This window comes from Coregonus clupeaformis, chromosome 12 (genome assembly GCF_020615455.1).
Source record: "Coregonus clupeaformis isolate EN_2021a chromosome 12, ASM2061545v1, whole genome shotgun sequence".
Lineage (NCBI taxonomy): Eukaryota > Metazoa > Chordata > Actinopteri > Salmoniformes > Salmonidae > Coregonus > Coregonus clupeaformis.
In genome coordinates this window covers 52,098,252-52,115,249 of record NC_059203.1, presented here as the reverse complement: position 1 = coordinate 52,115,249, position 16,998 = coordinate 52,098,252, and the positions used below count along the sequence as shown (strand labels likewise).

The 16,998-nt window shown below is 41.0% G+C and overlaps 1 protein-coding gene across 1 annotated transcript in view; it reads right to left on the bottom strand.

Annotated features, from left to right (window-relative positions):
- Positions 1–2,546: 2,546 nt before the first annotated feature.
- LOC121578723 (caM kinase-like vesicle-associated protein) overlaps positions 2,547–16,998 on the bottom strand; it is a 41,720-nt gene continuing 27,268 nt past the window's right edge. The window contains exons 2-11 of the mRNA XM_041893109.2: positions 15,377–15,512; positions 15,093–15,224; positions 7,948–8,022; positions 7,479–7,617; positions 7,116–7,236; positions 6,872–6,947; positions 4,979–5,115; positions 4,728–4,806; positions 4,537–4,624; positions 2,547–4,189 (exon numbers count right to left, since the gene is read on the bottom strand). Coding sequence (XP_041749043.1) covers positions 3,842–4,189; positions 4,537–4,624; positions 4,728–4,806; positions 4,979–5,115; positions 6,872–6,947; positions 7,116–7,236; positions 7,479–7,617; positions 7,948–8,022; positions 15,093–15,224; positions 15,377–15,471 — 1,290 coding nt within the window. The 5' untranslated portion in view covers positions 15,472–15,512 and the 3' untranslated portion in view covers positions 2,547–3,841. The remainder of the gene's footprint in view (positions 4,190–4,536; positions 4,625–4,727; positions 4,807–4,978; positions 5,116–6,871; positions 6,948–7,115; positions 7,237–7,478; positions 7,618–7,947; positions 8,023–15,092; positions 15,225–15,376; positions 15,513–16,998) is intronic.

The window sequence follows — 16,998 nt, the reverse complement described above, 5'->3', positions numbered from 1 at the left end:
TTCATATACTGTATGTACAAAAGGCCATGACTAGCTCAAACGGGACAGGAGATATGTTTGTTCAAAGTTCGGAATTTTAGTTGATTACTATAGCGCCCCCCTTGTGCCAATCGGTGTAATTTCATAAATGCCAGATCTCTATGGCAAGACGCATCATTCACCTAAGTTTCGTCAAAATCGGGCCCGTGGTGTCTAAGATATTGCGTGTGACTAAAGTATGAATGGACAGAGACAGCTCCCCACTTGGTCCGCTTATCGCTGTATTCTCTCGTGGACAGATGTTGACAGCAGTGGAGCCTCTCGTTTCGCTTCTTCCTCTCTGTTAAAACCCCTAGAGTAGATGTCCGCGCCCCTGTGGAAATCAAATTAGCATAATACAAAAATCCTGATAGAAATCTGTCAGTTTAAGCTAGAAATACTAGATCTGTTTTTTTTGTATTGGATGCATATCAGTCCACCCCATCCGCCGTTGTCGCACTTCCGCATCTGTGGTGAAAGGTGACAGAGTTAGAGCGATGTTTGTCAGACCATGAGACATCCCGAAAATCGGTCTTCTGTGGTGTCAGAACGGTTTGCTTACAAACTATTATGACTCCTCTATGGAAAGATGAGACTCACGAACACGTACAGTGCATTCGGAAAGTATTCAGACCCTTGACGTTTTCAACATTTTATTACATTACAGCCTTATTCTAAAATGGATTAAATACAGAAATACCTTATTTATATAAGTAATTCAGACCCTTTGCTATGCGACTAAAAATTGAGCTCAGGTGCATCCTGTTTCCATTGATCATCCTTGAGATGTTTCTACAACTTGATTGGAGTCCACCTGTGGTAAATTCAATTGATTGGACATGATTTGGAAAAGCACACACCTGTCTATATAAGGTCCCACAGTTGACAGTGCATGTCAGAGCAAAAACCAAGCCATGAGGTTGAAGAAATTGTCCGTAGAGCTCAGAGACAGGATTGTGTCAAGGCACAGATCTGGGGAAGGGTACCAAAAAATGTCTGCAACATTGAAGGTCCCCAAGGACACAGTGGCCTCCATCATTCTTAAATGGGAGAAGTTTGGAACCACCAAGACTCATCCTAGAGCTGGCCGCCCGGTCAAACTGAGCAATCGGGGGAGAAGGGCCTTTGTCAGGGTGATGGCCAAGAAACCGATTGTCACTCTGACAGAACTCCAGAGTTCCTCTGTGGAGATGGGAGAACCTTCCAGAAGTACAACCATCTCTGCAGCCCTCCACCAATCAGGCCTTTTTGGAAGAGTGGCCTGGCGGAAGCCACTCGTCAGTAAAAGGCACGCTTGGAGTTTGCTGAAAGACACCTAAAGGACTCTCAGACCATGAGAAATAAGATTCTCTGGTCCGATGAAACCAAGATTGAACTCTTTGGCCTGAATGCCAAGCATCACGTCTGGAGGAAACCTGGCACCATCCCTACGGTGAAGCATGGTGGTGGCAGCATCATGCTGTGGGGATGTTTTTCAGCGGCAGGGACTGGGAGACTAGTCAGGATTGAGGGAAAGATGAACGGAGCAAAGTACAGAGAGATCCTTGATGAAAACCTGCTTCAGAGCACTCAGGACCTCAGACTGGGGCAAAGGTTCACCTTCCAACAGGACAACGACCATAAGCACACAGCCAAAACAACGCAGGGGATGCTTCGGGACAAGTCTCTGAATATCCTTGAGTGACCCAGCCAGAGCCCGGACTTCAACCTGATCTAACATCTCTGGAGACCTGAAAATAGCTGTGCTGCGACGCTCCCCATTCAACCTGACAGAGCTTGAGAGGATCTGCAGAGTAGAATGGGAGAAACTCCCCAAATACAGGTGTGCCAAGCTTGTAGCGTCATACCCAAGAAGACTCGAGGCTGTAAGGTGCTTCAACAAAGTACTTAGTAAAGGGTCTGAATACTTATGTAAATGTGATATTTTTATTTTTTTGCCAACATTTCTAAAAACCTGTTTTTGCTTTGTCATCACGGGATATTGTGTGTAGATTGATGAGGGAAAAAAACTATTTAATACATTTTAGAATAAGGCTGTAACGTAACAAAATGTGGAAAAAGTCAAGGGGTCTGAATACTTTCCGAATGCACTGTACATGTTGGTTGTTTTGACGCCCACAGGCCTCACAAGACTCTTCTGAAGGTCCCCAGGTACCAGTTAAAATAATTAATTGAACTATATATGGAGACTGTTCAGTGCCAAAAATAAGGGGTTAAATACATATTTCTTATGTTTCTCAGATATAGGACACACTTCAGAACAAATTTCCTTTAGATTTTTTTGTGGGGACTATCTGTTGTTCCATTTAGTGAATCTGTAATGCAATGTGTTTGTATGGGATAATATCAGTAAGGCCTAATAAAAATGTTCATGAAATAATTGTTTTATATATTTTTTTTGTTACTTCAAGGGGTCTTAAAATTCAAAATCAAATAGCAAAATGATGAGGGTGTAATGGGTTAACATGCTAACTGCTCTGGACCATAAACCTACACAGTCTTGCAACTCACCTTTTGGGCATCGATGCAGCACCTATACATTGTGCATCAAAATGATAACTTGTGAATCCCAATACATTTTATTTTAGATTACAGTCAAGAAATACAGACTACATATGGGACATGACTCAAAATACAAGAAAATGTACAAGTAGATTAGCTAAATAAATACATAATAAAAGCATACTGTTAAATAATTAATTCATACATTAACCATATAGCATTCTTTTAAATGTGTGAGGATTGATTCAATCATTGCTTTGATTTGTCACACTTTGTTTTGTGGTGGCTCCCATGATATGAATCAGACAAAGTGAATTAAGAAAATATTTTTCAGCTTTACAGGTATTCATGGGCAAAAATGAAATGGCAAAAACAATAATGTGAAAAGGGTATGATCTGTTTAAAATATTTTCTACCGTCCCATACCTACATAGGAACACATTTTAGGATCAATGACGAATGTGTCATTTGAAAAGCAATCAGGTGGAATTGGCTGGTCATGGCATATGAAAATGTAAATCATACTGATCAGTCACAATTAAAAACAATTCTGAAAAGTGTCACAGTTTTATACAGCAATACAAATATTGCTCAGTTCATAGATTTACATAATACTTTGGCAGCACTTCAGCTCAGCTAAAAGATGCTTAAAACATAAATAACACACTCTTTAACTGGCTTGACACTATCTTAAACTTACATACAACATGAGCTACTATTTGCAAAATGTTCATAAAGGCCTATACACTATTTTATTTGGACCAATAATCAAGCATACAGCTTTTCTCACCAGATTTCCTTCTTCTTTCCAAAAAAGAGTATACAGAGAGAATATAAGCAGTTATCAGACCATTTCTCACTAACATTGGGTACGGTACAGTAGAAAACAGATTTTGAGATTGCTCTCTAAGTTGCCCTCTAACCAAGGTGGCAGGCCATTACAAACATGTAGATTCAAATAGATAAATTGATAGAATTTAGATTTCTATCAAATGAAAAGTAATTCAGTGAAGAGAAAGTGTGAGACCTGCTCAAAACAAATATTAGATGTATGTCTTCCTTGCACTTCATGAAACATTTTCAAAAGGATGAGTATCAACAAAACTAGAGGGGAAAAGAGTGAGCGATAACAATGCAAAAGATAGACAGACCATTCAAACAATCACAGGGTGCAGAGCAAAGGCAAAAAAAACAAAAAACAGACTGAGATTATGCTGCACTAATGCTGCAAGAGGGTGGGTGGGGCTAGGCATAAAGCAGATTATGGATCATCATGCCAGCGCCTTATTTACAGGGTAGGGTGACACTGGTCCTGCTCTGTCTAGCCATTCTGATCCTCCTGTGTTTGTGGGGGTGTTTGGAGTGGTGCTGCTGAGTCCCCGTTACACCGTTCCAGGGGCTCTGCCTCTGGCTCCTCAGGAGCTGGGCTGGGCTGGGGCTGGGAATCAGGAGTGATGATGGTGGGTGCATTCTGTGAATCAGGAACCTGAAGGTTGACTGAGGCCTCTGTGCTGGCAGGGGTGCCCTCAGAAGCATCAGCTGGGGGTACTGGAGTGTTGCTAGGGGTGACAGGGCCAGCGGAGGCCCCTGGAACTGGGCTGGAGGCACCGGAGTCACTCTGTTCTGGAGCTCGAAGCCTCTTCATCAGGGTTGTGACCCTTACAGCTTTCTGTGGAAGACCAAGACCATAGAAGGATATTTTTAGAAGACATTTACATTTTTAGTCATTTAGCAGACACTCTTATCCAGAGCGACTTACAGTTAGTGAGTGAATACATGTTTTTTTTGTTTTCTTCATACTGGCCCCCCGTGGGAATCGAACCCACAACCCTGGCGTTGCAAGCGCCATGCTCTACCAACTGAGTTACGCGGGGCTAATCTAACTGAACAAACTGTCCAGTAAATGAATAGAACTTCACATGCACAACATTCATGCATTATGCATACTACGGTGTAGCCCAGTTCAGATATGGTTGTAAACATTTTGTTTAAAAGTTTGACAGAAAGGAAGCGTACCTTCCACTTGGCTTTGGCAAAGTTCTTTTCAATTTGCCCACACACTCCATCCCTGATGTTCTTATTGGAGGCTGCATTCCCAGAAATCCTGAAACAAGGGCCAGGTAAACAGAAAACCCACCAAAACACATACACATACTGTACACTTGAGAAGACAGAAATTGGTATGTATTTCAATCTTGGATCCATACCATTCATGGTTGATGGCCTCCTGTGCAGTCAGTCTTTGATCCTGCTCCACTTCCATCAGACATGACACCAGGCTTTTTGCTGTGGAAGAAATCAACAAGAACAATACAGTACACATCTGCTCTTTCTCTCTTCTGGTGCAACAAAAGTGGACATCCCTAAAAACCTTACTTTTCCCATCTACCTGTTTACTGGTTCCTAAATGTGATACGTAGTACTGCATTTTGATTTGATATTACATTATGCTTTATACCTGAGTCAGAGATATCATCCCAGTACGGTGAGTCAAACTCATAGTCTCCTGACAGAATCTTGCGGAAAAGGTTTTTGTCATGATTATCATAGTCTTCATCTTCCGTTTCGTCGTAGAAAGGGGGGTTTCCTGACAGGCTAGAGAAAGGGAAAACAAGACTGTTGATAGTCACCTGAGAAGGACGATGACATTAGTACTGAATGTGCAAGACACTGTAAACTTAAGTGAACTTACAGTTGAAGTCAGAAGTTTACATACACTTAGGATGGAGTCATTAAAACTCGTTTTTCAACCACTCCACAAATGTCTTGTTAACAAATATAGTTTTGGCAAGTCGGTTAGGACATCTACTTTGTGCATGACACAAGTAATTTTTCCAGCAATTGTTTATAGACAGATTATTTCACTTATAATTCACTGTATCACAATTCCAGTGGGTCAGAAGTTTACATACACTAAGTTGACTGTGCCTTTTAACAGCTTGGAAAATTCCAGAAAATGATGTCATGGCTTTAGAAGCTTCTGATAGGCTAATTGACATCATTTGAGTCAATTGGAGGTGTACCTGTGGATGTATTTCAAGGCCTACCTTCAAACTCAGTGCCTCTTTGCTTGACATCATGGGAAAATCAAAAGAAATCAGCAAAGACCTCAGAAAAGAAATTGTAGACCTCCACAAGTCTGGTTCATCCTTTGGAGCAATTTCCAAACGCCTGAAGATACCACGTTCATCTGTACAAACAATAGTACGCAAGTATAAACACCATGGGACCAGGCAGCCGTCATACCGCTTAGGAAGGAGACGCGTTCTATCTCCTAGAGATGAACGTACTTTGGTGCAAAAAGCGCAAATAAATCCCAGAACAACAGCAAAGGACCTTGTGAAGATGCTGGAGGAAACAGGTACAAAAGTATCTATATCCACAGTAAAACGAGTCCTAAATCGACATAACCTGAAAGACCGCTCAGCAAGGAAGAAGCCACTACTCCAAAACCGCCATAAAAAAACCAGACTACGGTTTGCAACTGCACATGGGGACAAAGATCGTACTTTTTGGAGAAATGTCCTCTGGTCTGATGAAACAAAAATAGAACTGTTTGGCCATAATGACCATCGTTATTTTTTGAGGAATAAGGGGGATGCTTGCAAGCAGAAGAAAACCATCCAAACCGTGAAGCACGGGGGTGGCAGCATCATGCTGTGGGGGTGCTTTGCTGCAGGAGGGTCTGGTGCACTTCACAAAATAGATGGCATCATGAGGAAGGGAAATTATGTGGATATATTGAAGCAACATCTCAAGACATCAGTCAGGAAGTTAAAGCTTGGTCGCAAATGGGTCTTCCTAATGGACAATGACCCCAAGCATACTTCCAAAGTTGTGGCAAAATGGTTTAAGGACAACAAAGTCAAGGTACTGGAGTGGCCATCACAAAGCCCTGACCTCAATCCTATAGAATATTTGTGGGCAGAACTGAAAAAGCATGTGCGAGCAAGGAGGCCAACAAACCTTACTCAGTTACACCAGCTCTGTCAGGAGGAATGGGCCAAAATTCACCCAACTTATTGTGGGAAGCTTGTGGAAGACTACCCAAAACGTTTGACCCAAGTTAAACAATTTAAAGGCAATGCTACCAAATACTAATTGAGTGTATATAAACTTCTGACCCACTGGGAATGTGATGAAAGAAATAAAAGCTGAAATAAATCATTCTCTCTACTATTATTCTGACATTTCACATTCTTAAAATAAAGTGGTGATCCTAACTGACCTAAGACAAGGAATTTTTTACCATGATTAAATGTCAGGAATTGTGAAAAACTGAGTTTAAATGTATTTGGCTAAGGTGTATGTAAACTTCCGACTTCAACTGTAGGTGATAAAGAACACTCACAGAATATACACGATGACCCCGATGGCCCAGCAGTCCACTGGCCTTCCATACCTCTGACGTCCCACCACCTCAGGAGCTGCAGGAAGACACACAGTATCCAATATTTTATGAATAGAAAAATGGAATGCCCAGAGGTAGCAAGATGGTGTACAGCTCTAAAGTTGGCCAAAGACTTGTACCACTCTCATGCCAAATCCATCTGCCCCCATAAGTCTATGATCTGCCCTCTTCCCTACCCCCTCACCAAGGTACTCTGGGGTTCCACAGGGGTCCTTGATGAGTCCGTTCTCCAGCTTGGCCAGGTGGAAGTCACTGATCACTATTTTAGAGTGCTTCAGGCGGTTGAAGTACACCAAGTTCTCCAGCTGTGTGAGACAAAACAAAGTGTACATTTGAATACATCATAATTAATTTTTGTAGAAAGCATTACAAAAATATACATAATTGTCAGGTTAAACAATTACTCAGGGTGCCATTGAATTGAATAAAAATCAAGGCAGAGGGCAAAGTAGCTTCATTTCTAATGCTGGCACCCAACTGAATGGCCTGTGGTGTAATAGCCTCTATACAACACCAGATGGGAGCAGTGTCCTGTGTGTAAGTATACCTTGAGGTTCCTGTGGACAATTCTCTGGGAGTGCAGATAGGCCACGGCTTCCAACACCTGTCTGACAACGTTGCTGGTGTCCTTCTCTGAGTAGTAGCCTTGGTCTAAGATCCAGTCAAAGACCTCTCTGCCTGTAGCTCTGCAGAGAAGAACATCCAGAGAAAACCACTGTCATATGTCGTATCATTCAAATGTACTGTAGCTCTCTTGCAACACTCAACAAATCAAATCAACTCTCAGATGAGATGACTAAAATGAGATTCTCCTGCAGAATATGGAAAATAGACATTTCACACAGGGGTTCAGAAAGGGAAGTTTGCATTGGAAAGTCTGCAGGACGTAGGCTATCTTTTTGTACTCTCCGTAAAATGGTGTAATCATTGGGACGGCACCACAATGACTTCAAGGGAATGAGTACAACAAAACAACAACTAACCAACGTCATTCAATAATTTCCAATAACACTCACAGCTCCAGGAAGAGGAAGTACTCCTTTCTAGTTTCAAAGACATCAACCAGCTGGAGGATGTTATGATGTTTTACCCTGTTAAAAAGGAAAACAGAGAAAGACATAAACAATATTATTTATCAAGCAATTATAAGCCAAGATTAACTAGCAATCATCAAAATACATTACATTTGATCATTTGTATGTGGTTTAATGATTTACTAATAATTAGAGAATTGGACCATTTCCAATTTAAGTGAAATTCAGATTATGAAATGCCTACTCATGCACAAAATAAAATCAGTAGGGGAGAGTGGGGTAAGTTGAGCCAAAGGGGTAAGTTTCTAGGAAACCATACTTAAAATTTATAATTTGACCAAATATTTAAGAAGAGGTCATCATTTCATGGAGTCTGCGAAGGAAGAAACCACATGGAAGAAGTGGTAAGCAAGTTAGGTCCAAAAAATGAATAACTAACTAGACCCGTTCTGTATAGACCTGGTCGGATCCAGACCCGATCCGAGTGAGAGAAGCAGCAGAAAAGTCACGTTTTTAAGCTACTTTATTAACCGGAGCTGATAAAGCGCGAGGTAGAGGAGGGAGAGAGAGATGCTGCTCTAGCAGGCGGGGAAGGGGGCGTGCTACTGTGAGCGAGTGACATGGGGAGCAGGGAGAAGGGAGGGAGAGATGAGAGACAGCAACCAACCAAGCTGACTCTATGGTAGACTAATACCTGCCATAGTTAGGTTATTTATCATCCAATATGATTACGTAGTACCAGTCTTGAATACATCAAACCAAGAAGATACACTGAACAAAAATATAAACGCAACATGTAACAATTTCAAAGATTTTACAGTTCATATAAGGAAATGTGTCAAAGAAAATTAATTTGTTAGGCCCTAATCTATGGATTTCACATTACTGGGAATACAGATATGCATCTGTTGGTCACAGATACTTTTAATAAAAAGGTATGGGCGTGGATCAGAAAATTAGTCAGTATCTGGTGTGACCACCATTTGCCTCATGCAGCGCGACACATCTCCTTCGCATAGAGTTGATCAGGCTGTTGATTGTGGCCTGTGGAATGTTGTCCCACTCCTCTTCAAATGGCTGTGCGACGTTGCTGGATATTGGCGGGAACTGGAACACGCTGTCGTACAAGTCGATCCCGAGCATCCCAAATATGTTCAATGGGTGACATGTCTGGTGAGTATGCAGGCCATGGAAGAACTCAGACATTTGTAGCTTCCAGGAATTGTGTACAGATCCTTGTGACATTGGGCCGTGCATTATCATGCTCAAACATGAGGTGATGGTGATGAGTAAACAAATGTGTGCAAAACATTTGAGAGAAATAAGCTTTTTGTGCTTATGGAAAATGTCTGGTATCTTTTATTTCAGCTCATGAAACATGGGACCAACACTTTACATGTTGCTTTTATATTTTTGTTCACTGTAGATAAACTAGCTAGCGAGCTAGGCTAATTGAGGCTGCAGTGCATGCACTTTCTCTTCCTACAGTTACAAATAACAACAACTCAATTCAGAATATTAAGTAGCTGTTGGCTCTTGGTCGTTGTAGCCTATCCTTCTCCTTTAACTTTTAATTCCGTAATTTTAATTCCATCTTCCATTGATTAGATACATTATATATACAAAAGTATGTGGACACCCCTTTAAATTACTGGATTCAGCTATTTCAGCCACACCTGTTGCTGACAGATGTATAAAATCGAGCACACAGCCATGCAATCTCCATAGACAAACATTGGCAGTAGAATGGTCTTACTGAAGAGCTCAGTGACTTTCAACGTCGCACCGTCATAGGATGGCACTTTTTTAAAATTTCTGCCCCGCTAGAGTTGCCCTGGTCAACTGTAAGTGCTGTTAATGTGAAGTGGAAACCTATAGGAGCAACAACGGCTCAGCCACGAAGTGGTAGGCCACAAAAGGTCACAAAACGGGACCGCCGAGTGCTGAAGTGAGTAGTGCGTAAAAATCGTCTGTCCTCATTTGCAACACTCACTACCAAGTTCCAAACTGCCTCTGGAAGCAACATCAGCACAAGAACTGTTCTTCGGGAGCTTCATGAAATGGGTTTCCATGGTCGACCAGCCGCACACAAGCCTAAGATCACCATGCGCAATGCCAAGCGTCGGCTGGAGTGGTGTAAACCTCTCCGCCATTAGACATTAGACGGAGCAGTGGAAACACGTTCTCTGGAGTGATGAATCACGCTTCACCATCTGGCAGTCCGACGGACGAATCTGGGTTTGGCGGATGCTACCTGCCCAAATGCATAGTGCCAACTGTAAAGTTTGGTGGAGGAGGAATAATGGTCTGGGGCTGTTTTTTATGGTTTGAGCTAGCCCCCTTAGTTCCATTGAAGGCAAATCTTTACGCTACAAGCATACAATAACATTCTAGACGATTCTGTGCTTCCAACTTTGTGGCAACAGTTTGGGGTAGGCCCTTTCCTGTTTCAGAATGCGAGGTCCATACAGAAATGGTTTGTCGAGATCGGTGTGGATCGGCCAGGCCTAATTGCCCAACATCAGTGCCCATCCTCACTAATGCTCTTGTGGCTGAATGGAAGGAAGTCCCTGAAGCAATGTTCTAACATCTAGTGTAAAGCCTTCTCAGAGTGGAGGCTTTTATAGCAGCAAAGGGGGGACCAACCACATACAGTTGAAGTCGGAAGTTTATATACACCTTAGCCAAATACATTTAAACTCAGTTTTTCACAATTCCTGACATTTAATCCTAGTAAAAATTCACTGTCTTAGGTCAGTTAGGATCACCACTTTATTTTAAGAATGTGAAATGTCAGAATAATAGTAGAGAGAATAATTTCTTTCAGCTTTTATTTCTTTCATCACATTCCTAGTGGGTCAGACGTTTACATACACTCAATTAGTATTTGGTAGCCTTGCCTTTAAAATGTTTAACTTGGGTCAAATATTTCGGGTAGCCTTCCACAAGCTTCCCACAATAAGTTGGGTGAATTTTGGCCCATTCCTCCTGACAGAGCTGGTGTAACTGAGTCAGGTTTGTAGGCCTCCTTCCTCGCACACGCTTTTTCAGTTCTGCCCACACATTTTCTAAAGGATTGAGGTCAGGGGTTTGTGATGGCCACTCCAGTACCTTGACTTTGTTGTCCTTAAGCCATTTTGCCACAACTTTGGAAGTATGCTTGGGGTCATTGTCCATTAGGAAGACCCATTTGCGACCAAGCTTTAACTTCCTGACTGATGTCTTGAGATGTTGCTTCAATATATCCACATAATTTCCCTTCCTCATGATGCCATCTATTTTGTGAAGTGCACCAGACCCTCCTGCAGCAAAGCACCCCCACAGCATGATGCTGCCACCCCCGTGTTTCACGGTTGGGATTGTGTTCTTCGGCTTGCAAGCCACCCCCTTTTTCCTCCAAACATAAAGATGGTCATTATGGCCAAACAGTTCTATTTTTGTTTCATCAGAAAGAGGACATTTCTCCAAAAAGTAAGATCTTTGTCCCCATGTGCAGTTGCAAACCGTAGTCTGGCTTTTTTATGGCGGTTTTGGAGCAGTGGCTTCTTCCTTGCTGTGGATATAGATACTTTTGTACCTGTTTCCTCCAGCATCTTCACAAGGTCCTTTGCTGTTGTTCTGGGATTGATTTGCACTTTTCGCACCAAAGTACGTTCATCTCTAGGAGACAGAACGCGTCTCCTTCCTGAGTGGTATGACGGCTGCGTGTCCCATGGTGTTTATACTTGCGTACTATTGTTTGTACAGATGAACGTGGTACCTTCAGGCATTTGGAAATTGCTCCCAAGGATGAACCAGACTTGTGGAGGTCTACAATTTTCTTTCTGAGGTCTTGGCTGATTTCTTTTCATTTTCCCATGATGTCAAGCAAAGAGGCACTGAGTTTGAAGGTAGGCCTTGAAATACATCCACAGGTACACCTCCAATTGACTCAAATGATGTCAATTAGCCTACTAGAAGCTTCTAAAGCCACAACATCATTTTCTGGAATTGTCCAAGCTGTTTAAAGGCACAGCCAACTTAGTGTATGTAAACCTCTGGCCCACTGGAATTGTGATACAGTGAATTATAAGTGAAATAATCTGTCTGTAAACAATTGTTGGAAAAATAACTTGTGTCATGCCCAAAGTAGATGTCCTAACAGACTTTGTTAACAATACATTTGTGGAGTGGTTGAAAAACTATTTTTAATGACTCCAACCTAAGTGTATGTAAACTTCCGACTCCAACTGTATTAATGCCCATGATTTGGAATGAGATGTTTGACGAGGAGGTGTCAAAATAATTTTGGTCATGTAATCTATCTCCTAACTTTTGCTACATAAGGAGGCTATATGACACTTTGATGACTTATGATTGGCCAACAACAAGCTACATGTGCTACTCTCGTGAAAATGTCAGCAGAATAAATTATACCATTTCTCTCTCTCTCTCTCTCTCTCTACTGCAGCATTCGGGTTCAGATATGTAAAATTACACATACCTGAGACCTGTGACAATTATATCAGATCTGACCCAGACCTGTGACATTATTTAGAATTCTGGATCTGAACCTGCTCGAGTCCCGGATCGGATATAAAATAGCATATGGAATTATGTAGTACCCAAAAAAGTGTTAAACAAATCAAAATATATTTTATATTTGAGATTCTTCAAATAGCCACCTTTGCCTTGATGACAGCTTTGCACACTCTTGGCATTCTCTCAACCAGCTTCACCTGGAATGCTTTTCCAACAGTCTTGAAGGAGTTCCCACATATGCTGAGCACTTGTTGGCTGCTTTTCCTTCACTCTGCGGTCCGACTCATCCCAAACCATCTCAATTGGGTTGAGGTTGGGGGATTGAGGAGGCCAGGTCATCTGATGCAGCACTCCATCACTCTCCTTCTTGGCTCTTACACAGCCTGGAGGTGTGTTGGGTCATTGTCTTGTTGAAAAACAAATGATAGTGCCACTAAGCGCAAACCAAATGGGATGGCGTATCGCTGCAGAATGCTGTGTTAGCCATGCTGGTTAAGTGTGCCCTGAATTCTAAATAAATCACAAACAGTGTCACCAGCAACGCGCCCCCACACCATAACACCTCCTCCTCCATGCTTTACGGGTGGAAATACGCATGCGGAGATCATCCGTTCACCCACACCGCGTCTCACAAAGCCACAGCGGTTGGAACCAAAAATCTCAAATTTGGACTCCAGACCAAAGGACAAAGTTCCACTGGTCTAATGTCCATTGCTCGTGTTTCTTGGCCCAAGCAAGTCTCTTCTTCTTATTGGTGTCCTTTAGTAGTGGTTTCTTTGCAGCAATTAGACCATGAAGGCCTGATTCACACAGTCTCCTCTGAACAGTTGATGTTTCTGTTTCTTGAACTCTGTGAAGCATTTATTTGGGCTGCAATTTCTGAGGTTGGTAACTCTAATGAACTTATCCTCTGCAGCAGAGTTAACTCTGGGTCTTCCATTCCTGTGGCGGTCCTCATGAGAGTCAGTTTCATCATAGCGCTTGATGGTTTTTGCGACTGCACTTGAAGAAACTTTCAAAGTTCTTGACATTTTCCGTATTGACTGACCTTCATGTCTTAAAGTAATGATGGACAGTCGTTTCTCTTTGCTTATTTGAGCTGTTCTTGCCATAATATGGACTTTTACCAAATAGGGCTATCTTCTGTATACCCCCTACCATGTCACAAAACAACTGATTGGCTCAAACGCATTAAGAAGGAAAACAAATTCACAAATTAACTTTTAAGAAGGCACACCTGTTAATTGAAATGCATTCCAGGTGACTACCTCATGAAGCTGGTTGAGAGAATGCCAAGAGTATAATATATAAATATAAAATATATTCTGATTTGTTGAACACTTTTTTGCTTACTAAATGATTCCATATGGGTTATTTCATAGTTTTGATGTCTTCACTATTATTCCACAATGTAAAAAAATTAAAAAATTAAGAAAAACCCTTAAATGAGTAGGTGTTTCCAAACTTTTGACTGGTAGGGTAAGTGTTTTCTTCCAAGGCATAATGAAAGGCATTACCACTGGGAAATGAGGTAACAACAGGGCCTGGCCTATGCCAAAAGTGTTTCAAAAAAGTACAAACTGTTAGGTGTTAAGCCTGTGTTAAAAGATGCTTAAAATTATTTAAAGACAAAAAAGCAATTGTTATTGGGGAATAAAGATAGACATGGTTTTAAAAAGATAGTGGTAATATTTCATTCAGTACATACATTTGAAGGCGGCTTAACTTACACCATAGCCGGGGTAAATTGTGTCAGAGACCACTTTTTTGGGACAAGCTATGTTTTCAAAACTGTGATGTTTATATGAATTCTGGGGGAATACACAACATCCTGAAATATACTGTATGTAGATATCTTTGTTAGAAATAATACAATATTTCCCTTGACTGAGTGCTGCTGAATGTAAAAAATGGCTCAACTTACCCCACTCTCCCCATAGACAAACATTTACAAATAGGCATTAAAAACGGACATTACTTGTGATATTGTAGGAGTGGCTTAATGATTATATTTCAATATGTATGGAGAGTGGACCATTTCCAATTCCAGTGAAATTCTGATTAATGAATTCAAAATAGAGATTGGTCTCACTACAGAAGTAATCCACTGACATCCTAATAATACATTTAATTAGGCCTTTCAAGGAATCTTGATTGGCATATTTTATTCACAGTTTTACGTTAATTATTGTTTTAATTAATGTAATCCCAATTGTTTTAATTACATTTTAATATCATTTTTTTCAATAACTGATGGCTCTGTGGCTCTTTCATTACAGATCCTACTTCAAATTCAATACTGGACTGCTCAAGAGATATTGCGTTATTGTAACTATTTGTTAAAGGCTAATGGATAATTCAAGCTGAACAGGAGTGGTGTTATGGGAATGTTATGGTGATGTTATGGAAACATTATGGGGATGTTATAGAAACAATAATGTCAGTAATTAGTAACCATTATTAACTCATTTCTGTTAACTATCTCTATGGTGTTGTAAAACGATAGATCATTATAACACACAATGATTCATGATTTCCTGTGGCATTTCAGATGCCAAGGATAAAGCTCTGCATTAATGCATAAGCTAAAACTGAATTTCACTCACATATTCAAGATCAGGATCTCATTCTTGGCAGCTTTCCTCACTTTCCTCCCATCCTTTTTCAGAAACTTTTTACAGGTGAACATTTTGAGTGTGTTCTTGTCCTTAGCTCTGAAGATCTCACAGAACTCCTCCCTTAATAAGGACCACACACAATAACAAACTAAATAAACATTTTAAAACTGTCAAATCTATACTGAATGGAAAAAGCATATGTTTTACTATTTAGTCACAGTCCCAGAATACAGAATGTAACAGTCGTTTAAGCATTGTGAAGGAATACTCACGATTTGACAATTTGTCCAAGGTCATATTTATCGGTCACCTCTGAGGGATTGTTATAATCCTTATTCTCCCCGAGTGTCAAACAGCCAAATGGCATGGCAGCTCCTGCCCTTCACAGGGATATCACACCAACACCACCTGTTAACAAGACAGAGCATATAGTTGCTACAATACACATTAAAGCAATTGTAAATGAGAGGTCATGCTAAACAACTATTTTTTTTTTGTGCATGGCTGTGCTGCGGTCATAGGTATGAGTTCCATCTCACTACTAAACAACTGAATAAGAGCACCATGACATACGCTGCTGCTACTGTTTATTATCTATCCCGTTGCCTAGTCACTTTATCCCTACCTATATATACACGTCTATATTACCTCATACCCCTGCACATCGACTCGGTACTTACCCCGTGTATATAGCCAAGTTATCGTTACTCATTGTGTATTTATTCCTCGTGTTATTATTTTTCTATTATTTCTAAATGTTCCTCTCTGCATTGTTGTGAAGGGCACTTAAGTAAGCATTTCACTGTTAGCTCTAAATGGCACAATTGTAATAGGCTCCTGCTGGATGTTAAAGCCCTCACCTACCTACTGTAGCAGTCCACTTGCTGAACATAAGTGTAACAATACTCTGAGTGAGGTTACATAAGACCAGGCCTGACATTGTGTTAGAGGTATCTAGTCTAGAAGTAGCCTGTCATTGCTAACAATTAAGGTGCAGACCAAAAAATATATTATTTCAATCAATGCACACATTAGGCAGCATGCACTTATCATTTTCAAAATGTGTTTCGAGTATGCCGGTCATTGTCTTCATAATGCACTTTGGACTCAATATTATAATGACTTTGATTAAAAGCTTTAGAGAACATTGTATTCCATGGGACCTTGAAAATAACCGGATTAATTCATATTCACCCATCACATAACTCTACTGTACAAAGACTTAAGGCGTGTTTCTTTTTCACTCAACAGTGAGTCAGCCAGCCCTGTACTGGCATTGCGGCTGCAACCTTTGTCTGCTCTCTGTATCTCTGTGAGAATACTATGACAGGATGTACAGCAGTGGGGAATGCAGGGGGGAATAGATGCATGTAACAAAAGACAAGCTGGCAAATGTTTTCTTTTTTAGTCATTTAGCAGACGCTCTTATCCAGAGCGACTTACAGGAGCAATTAGGGTTAAGTGCCTTGCTCAAGGGCACATCAACAGATTTTTCACCTAGTCGGCTCAGGGATCAGAACCAGCGACCTTTCGGTTACTGGCACAACGCTCTTAACCACTAAGCTACCTGCCGCCCCATCTATGTAATACATAGATGTAATCTCCGGCACATCGCTCATATTTTCATGAATTCAGGATAGCATTCTTTGTTCTGTTCTAACTAATTTACTTATTAGCCAGTGTGATCCTCAGATGCAAAGTGAATTGATTGTCTTTGATTGAGAAACAAAGCGAAATCACCATTTACAAAGTGACTTTATAGAACTGAATAGGTTTCCATAAATCTGGTCCACAGCAGCTACACATACTCAGTATTCAGCCTTGGGACTATTAATACCACCAGGAGCAGCAGTAGCTATTGTTCTTTCTGAACAGAGCACACAGTTCCCTGAAT